The 7,515-nt window shown below is 38.1% G+C and overlaps 2 protein-coding genes across 2 annotated transcripts; both read right to left on the reverse strand.

Moving 5' to 3' along the window:
• Positions 1-1,643: 1,643 nt before the first annotated feature.
• LOC141717483 (uncharacterized) lies at positions 1,644-2,471 on the reverse strand. The gene is made up of 2 exons (XM_074519579.1): positions 2,180-2,471; positions 1,644-2,068 (listed from the first exon to the last, which is right to left on the reverse strand). Exons 1-2 carry the CDS (start codon positions 2,469-2,471, stop codon positions 1,644-1,646), a joined length of 717 nt encoding a protein of 238 aa, XP_074375680.1.
• Positions 2,472-3,813: 1,342 nt separating this feature from the next.
• Positions 3,814-7,515, reverse strand: LOC141678860 (zinc finger CCCH domain-containing protein 17). Its single transcript, XM_074485274.1, has 3 exons — positions 7,126-7,515; positions 6,073-6,183; positions 3,814-5,920 (listed from the first exon to the last, which is right to left on the reverse strand). The coding sequence occupies exons 1-3, from the start codon at positions 7,249-7,251 to the stop codon at positions 4,100-4,102; spliced, it is 2,058 nt and encodes a 685-aa protein (XP_074341375.1). The 5' UTR covers positions 7,252-7,515; the 3' UTR covers positions 3,814-4,099.

The following is a 7,515-nucleotide window of genomic DNA, read 5'->3' on the forward strand; positions in this document are numbered from 1 at the left end:
GAGATATTATCACGAGAGTCCATATCATGATCAATAAACTCATCTAAGTCAACAGCCGAGACTGATGTGTGTGGTAGAGACACTGGCAAATGATGCATATAAGGTTTAGAGGAGCTGCTGTTCAGAGGAAATATTTCTTCATGGAAGACCGCATCTCTTGAAGTAAATTCTTGTTTATTCAGCAAGTTTAAAAACTTATAGCCTTTCTGTGATGGGGGATAACCCATAAACACACATGGCACGCCTTTTGCAGCAAATTTATCAGAAGCAGCTGACTCAATTGCAACAAAGGCCAAACATCCAAACACTTTGAGATGTTCATATGGCGTTTCTTTGTCAAACATCATTTCATATGGTGTTTTGAAATTAATTACAGAGCAAGGCAGTCTATTCATGATATGAGTTGTTGTCATGACACAATCTCCCCAATAAGAGAGCTCAAGCCCTGCTTGAAATCTTAAGGCTCTTGCAATTTCCCATATTTTCCTGTGTCTTCTCTCCACTCGGGCATTCTGTTGAGGCATGTGTACACATGAGGTTTGATGGACAATGCCCTTTGTGCCATAGAATTGCCTGCACTTGCTGTCAGCAAATTCTGGTGCATTATCTGTTCTTAAAATCTTAACAGCCATGCTGAAGTGGTTACAGACATGAATACAGAACTTCTCAAATGTTTGCAGAAAGTCAGACTTAAGTATCATAAGAAACAACCAAGACTTTCTGTTATGATCATCTACTATAGTCAAAAAATACTTATATTTGGACCTAGTACAGACTTTATAGGGACCCCAATGTCTATGTCTATCAGATCAAACACATTGCTAGTATGAGAACTACTAACAAGATAGGGCAATTTTGTGAATTTTGACAGAGGACAAGTTACACATACCTCAGTAGCACCAACAGTGAGGGGTTTAACGTGATTTATCCTTTGCAGAGTAGACACTGAAGCATGCCCCAATCTCTGATGCCAAAGATTGTAACCTTTGGTTTTAGTTGAATCAACAACAAGGCAATAAGAAGTTACAGGGCTGGAGTTGCAACTTTTTTGGGATGTTGGCACGGTCACCAGATAATACAAACCATCTATGAACTGTCCAAGGGCTCGAGCTTCTTTGTGATAGCAGTTTGGATAGTATATGTGGAAGGATGAAATAGTACTTCACAGTTGTTATCCCTAGCCAGCTTGTGTATAGACATAAGATTGTGTAGAAACTGAGGAACATACAGGACATTCAACAACTTCAAGCCATTTGACAACTGCAAATCACCAACATGTGAAATGACTGTGGCTGCTCCTGTAGGCAAGTTGATTGTGTAATGAGGTGGTGCTGGCTTGACATTATTCAGTTGACTCAGATCAGTTGTCATATGGTCACTTGCTCCAGAATCCATGATCCAATCTCCACGCCCTTTCGCCAGCATACAACTTGACACCATGCCAGAAAATTCACACTCCAATTCTTCATCAGTTTCCGACCCTCTTTCAGATTTACCATGTTTGCCAGGTAGCAATATTAATAGCTGCTCTAATTGCTGTGAAGTGATGTGAACATCATCTCTCCCAAATGAGCTCTGAGCATTGTTACTCATTCGTGCATAGTTGGTTCTATAAGCATTGGGTTTTGATGTCCCTTTAGCAGCTAATTTTTTGTGCTTGTGGTGCCACTTGGGGTAACCCACAATAGTCCAACACTTTTCTCCAGATTGACCCTTTGCTCCACACACCGTGCACACTCATTAATAACAAATCTATCCCCAGATCTACTGCTATACATAGCAGAAGCTTCAACAACATAATTATCAGTGTTACGCAAAACATCCCTTTGGACATCCTCTTGTTGAATAGATGAACATGCCATTTCAACAGTTGGAAGGGGAGTCATCATCAACAACTGACTACGTTGAGCCCCGTACTTATCGTCAAGACCATTTAGAAATTGAAACAATTTTGCTTCCTCTTTCATGGTATTAATAACAGCTAAAAAATTAGCAACCTCAGGGGTGATAGTAGTAAATGTAGGCAATCTATTCATGGATACAATTTCCTCCCATAGGCTACTCAAGGCTGTATAATACTCAAAAATAGACAAGTTACTTTGTTTCAGGGAAAACAAATCCTTAATTAACTTGTATTTTCTAGATCTGTTAGTTATAGAAAAACGCCTTTATAACTGACACCAAATATCATGAGCAGAGTTGACAAATAACACACACTGCTTAATATTTTCAGATAGATTGTTACGAAGCCAGGAAATTACCCGATTATTACACGTATCCCATTGTATAGCTTCAACTTCACTCGTTGTGCTTCGAGTAACTGTTCCGTTGACAAAGCCAAGTTTACGCTTAGAAGAGAGTTGGATCTCGAACAATCTCTTCCAAGAACGATAATCACCAGATCCTTGGAGCTTCGGAATGCTTACGGACAGAGGACCATCTGAGGGATGAAGGAACAAGGGATTCTGCATATCAGCAAACGTATACCTTCCTCCAGTGGCATTAAATATGAACTTGTATATTCCACAAATAACTCTCAAGAAAAAACGATTCAACTAATGTTGTATGTCAAGCTCTGATACCATATTGACTTATAAGAAACAACACTCACACATACTAGATGAATGCAGAGAGAATGATAATGCAGTAATGCTTATCAGGAGGAAAATGGAAAATATCTCAATACAAAGTTATTGGTAATGGGCATACATATTCCATTTAATAGCTAGCTACAAAGGGAATATTCTTATCTAACCAACTTGAGACCAGTAGACTAATCATTTGTGACAGCAATACAATCTCCTCAAATAGCTATTTATTCAATAATACTGAAAAAGGAAAAATAACTTAATTGTGTCACAGCTGATGCAATGATGAGGTGACAGTGAACACACTCCTTTAAAACCCAACTGTATTCCATACATCACAAGGTAAGCAACTTATTACTCACTTTTAAGTTGGAACCTAACTTTTACGCTGTGCTCCAGAATTTGAAAATGGAGAGAAGAGAAGAGAAAAGATAATTTTAAAATTTTCCTTCCTAGGCGTGCTCCCAACTTTTTTGGCGAGAGAAAAGAAGTGATAAGAAGAGAAAATTTTCAATAATTTCCCCCCTAACTTTCTTCCCAAAAATGGGAAGATTTGGAAAGATCCTCTCACATTATCTTATTTTTCATGGTCATTTTCTCTCCTTTTTATAAAAACTCTAGAGCACACGACTAATTTATTTTCTTCTACTATTTCTCTTCTTTTCTTTTATCCTCCCGTCTCTCTCTTCTCTTCTTTCCTAGAAAATATCTGGAGCAAGGCATTAAGTCCGTTCTAGTTACAAGTTAAGTTTCGAGAAGTAGCAAATACATAGTAACAATTTCAGTTACTTAAATAAAATTTGTACTTTACTCGACAATCATCAATATACTCATTTGAAATGTAACTCTTACTTTTTTTGTTTAATTTTTTTACATTTCATAAACTATATATATATATATATATATATATATTAGTAATAACAGGAATGGAGGCTTTTGCTTCCGAGTTAAATCAGGAAAGCGTGCAACCTCTCCTGCGTTGTCAAACAGTATATATGTGGGAAGTTTACTGTTTCCTGTGAATTCAGCTCCCCATAGGGTATCAGCCATTAACAAAAAGATACAGAGACCAAATTTAAGTCGATACAATAGAGTTTGACATATTGTACACTGCCTTGCCAATAGTGGTAAGAAGCATTGCATCTTAATCTATTAAGTAAATTACTAGTGAATACAAAGTAACAATATCATAAAGGAAAAAATGTAGCAAGGAAGAAGCATACCATATACTAAATTGTCTCTTATTAAAATTTTCTAAACAGACCAGCTACAGTCTTTTCAGGTATATTTGACTAAATAAAATGGCTATAGCCACAATCAGGAAAATTTTCTGACACATTCATAACTTAAATACAAAGGTAATTGATTCTAAAATTACATTAAAAGTCTAAAACCAGATTTAATTAATCTATGAACTACAAAGAACCCTTGCTAACCAGCACCACACCATCAAAACAACAATCTGCAGGTTCTGCTTCAAGCAGCCGAGTAAGACAAATGTCACTACTTCATTAAAACAGGACACCCATTTTCTTTGCAAAGTCATCTGCGTCATCATCTTCCTCGAAGTAGTCATCTTCGGGATCAGCATTCTCACCTTCGTCTAAGTTATAGTCTTTGCCGTCAGCCTGCTCACCATAGTCAAAGCCATCTCCCTTTTGATCATAGGCTTCATCACCAATCATACCTTCTTCAAGCTGTAGCTCACTAGTATTACGTTGTAAAGATATTGATCCCTCATTCTTGACTGCTGAGGGAAAGGCATTATCTGATTCTTTCGCCTCAGTAGGTTTCGTCAAGTGTTCCTTTCCTTCCTTTTGAGCATGTTCTTCACCATATGTAGAGCCACTCTCATGGATAGCAACATTACCTCTTTTTCGCTTCAAAATTTCACTTAAAGGCTTCGGCCCTTCAAATGAGATATCTTCTTCACCTTGTTGGCTTTCCTCCAGCTTTTGATATTTCCTTTTTCCATGTGTCATTAGATCGTCCATGGGCTGTTCATAAATCTCAGAAGTCTTGGTAACCTTCAGCTCTGATAGGCTTTTAGGACCACTAAAATCAGCATTATTGTCATCTACGATATCTCTTCTTATGCGAGACCCCCTAATGTTTCTCTCATTAATAAAATCTTCTTGAACTCTTCCCTTAATTCTGTCCCTGAACCTTCCCAGGGGCCTTTCTGAGGATAATCTACTTCGATGCCTCGCCCTGTCAGTTTCTTTCTCTGAAAGAGGAGGAATAGGAGACACTAATCTTCCTGGAATTTTTATTCTCCCACGAAGTCGACTGCTAACCAAATTATCATGTGTGGGTAAATGGTCCCTTCCAGGAGCTCGGTAACTACGATCATCAGCATAGCCTTCATGAGCACGATCTCGGCTAATGATTGATCTCAAACCACTATTCCTCTTCTGCTTTGAAAGATGATGCCTCAAGTCTGACCCATTAATCTGACCTGGGCTATCAGCTCTGGGGTACCGCCTCCTTTCTAAATAAGCAGATCCACCTGAAACCCTCTCAGATGAAGATCTTTGCACCTCCCTCCTATAATTCCCTTGCAGGCGCTCATCATAATTACGCTTGTCAGGGTACATGTCCCCATCAACATCAGCAACAGGACCATAATCAGAAGAACGTCGTCTAATACCATATTCATTAGCTGAGCCCAAAGTCATTCCATCATGCCCTGCATATACAGCATCTCCGTCAAGATAATATTCGGAATCCATAAGCTCATCGTCCACAAGAACATCGAAACCAGGTGAAAGCTCCCTCGAGACTTCATCAGCATCTTTAACATTTGAAACACTCTGATCCACCTGATGGTTGCGGTTTGACCTGATGACTGAATTCCCATTGCTATATGAATGAACATTTACTGGCCTGTACTGAGGAATCTCATCATCCAAGCCTGCAGCAATGGACGCATTTCTGCTGATTGAAACTTCATTTCTAAATGGAGCCTTTTCCGCAGCATCAGCTGATTTTTCTTGTGGTGGTAAAATAGCAGATTTCAGGGCACTACCCTGTGAAAACTTCTGAACCTGAGTATGCTTTCCAAGACCTCCAAATGTCTTTTTAGTAGGTTGAGATTCAGAAACAGGTGTAGCTCCTGCAGACTGAGTTGCTTTATTGTTCAGAGAGTAAGGGGCATGCATAAAGGGGCACATAACACCTTTTAAACAGTAGCCTTTCTGGAAAAAAATGCAGGGGACTGCTTGTTTATCAGGGACATTGGGCCCCTGAGATGAAACTGGTACCATAGTCTGGGATGGAGGTAAAGAATTTACAGCAGTAGTCGCCTGAGTTCCAAGTAATCCATCTAGAGGCTGAAAAGTGAACAATATAGGTATACTTAGACTTACTGGTATTACGTACAAATCTTAAAAGATAAAAATACAATCTACTTCTATGTTCCAATCACACAATATTCAGTATTTAAAAATGACAGGGTAGAAATAAACATTTAAAGAAGACTTACCGGATGCCGGAAAGCACACTTTGGATTCAAGCAGTTACCATTCAACCAGAACCAGCAATCCTGGGGGTTCAGCCGAGCAATGTCACTGTGACGATACTCACATTCAATTCCCTGATGGCAAGGAAAACATAAAGAAGATTAGATACAATTGAACACTTAAAGTTAGTTGCACAAGAAATAAACTTCAAGGGCGCAGAGATCAAAACCAAGTTGTATACCTTATAAGCAAGAAAGAGAAGTTGACAATAAAGTCAATGGCACTTACTTTAGCCAAAAAAGGTGAAAGGTAATGCAGAAAGCTGAATTTTACAACACATAAAGCTGCCCATATTGGATACACATAACAAACTAGCGTTACACGTATGGTCATAACTCATAAGGATGATAACACAAGCAACAATAACCCGGACGGTGACTTTTATTAAATCACGAAAACACAAAAAATTCATTAAATATGCAAATTCAACGACAAAGCAGTAACAAAATTTGTCATTACGTTACTTTCAAATTCTAGGAATCTAGTCAAAACCAAATGCATTCAAAAACATATATAATTACTGTTACCACTTTCATATATTAAAACCGAATGCGACAAAATATTCTGATGATTAGCATTAATTCGATAACCGTACAACATTCTCCAACTAGAACCATCCAAGACAATTTCCTCCGACAGGAACCATCCAACACAACGAAGATTTCCCGAATCAAAAAACATTCTCTAACTACTAACCACCCATAATTCCATTTTTTCATGAAAAAACAATCACCACATTCTATGATTCCAATCCCAACTAAAGCACAGAAACCAATATGTCATCACAAAACAAACATCACAAAAACACCTTATACATACAGCACATCACACTGAGCAAACAGATATACAAAATATACACACAGAAATTACAAACACAGATTTATAGACTACCAGATCCCTAACCAATGCAAAGATCTGATTTCAAGAACCCAATTCACCAAACATAAAAAACACATACAATTCTAATAAAAACACATTTAAAAGTGAATTTGACAAATGGGTAATCAAGATTATACCTTTTTACAAGTCAAGGGAGAAGCAAGAAAGTAGACACAATCAGTGTTGCGTTTAAGAGCTTCATCTTGAGGTGTAATCTGAGGAGTTTGTTCAGTTTGTGTAACACCCAACATGGTGTTTTGCATTCTTGGCTCTAGATCTGGCCTTGCAAAATCGATCTACCACAAAACAGATATATATGTGTGTGTATAAATGAATTTTTATTTATGTGTTTGTGTGTGATACGAGTATATGGATAGTGAATACCCGAGAGAGAGAGAGAGAGAGAGAGAGAGAGTATTTTGTGTGTGTGTGTGTGTGATACGAGTATCTGGATAGTGAATACACGAGAGAGGGAGAGAGAGAGAGAGAGAGATTGAGGGTTAGGTTGTGTTTGTAAAATTGTAACT

The sequence above is a fragment of the Apium graveolens genome, chromosome 1, assembly GCF_009905375.1.
Source record: "Apium graveolens cultivar Ventura chromosome 1, ASM990537v1, whole genome shotgun sequence".
In the NCBI taxonomy this organism is placed as follows: Eukaryota; Viridiplantae; Streptophyta; class Magnoliopsida; order Apiales; family Apiaceae; genus Apium; species Apium graveolens.

What these genes read in the sequence shown, in the direction of transcription:
- LOC141717483 (XM_074519579.1), bottom strand. Translation starts at nt 2,471, where the DNA reads ATGCAGAATCCCTTGTTCCTTCATCCCTCAGATGGTCCTCTGTCCGTA. An exon ending in CTCTGCTCATGATATTTGGT is followed by an intron (nt 2,069 to 2,179) that starts GTCAGTTATAAA and finishes AGTATTATACAG; the next exon opens with CCTTGAGTAGCCTATGGGAG.
- LOC141678860 (XM_074485274.1), bottom strand. Translation starts at nt 7,251, where the DNA reads ATGCAAAACACCATGTTGGGTGTTACACAAACTGAACAAACTCCTCAG. An exon ending in CTCCCTTGACTTGTAAAAAG is followed by an intron (nt 6,184 to 7,125) that starts GTATAATCTTGA and finishes CCTTGCCATCAG; the next exon opens with GGAATTGAATGTGAGTATCG. An exon ending in AGTGTGCTTTCCGGCATCCG is followed by an intron (nt 5,921 to 6,072) that starts GTAAGTCTTCTT and finishes TTCACTTTTCAG; the next exon opens with CCTCTAGATGGATTACTTGG.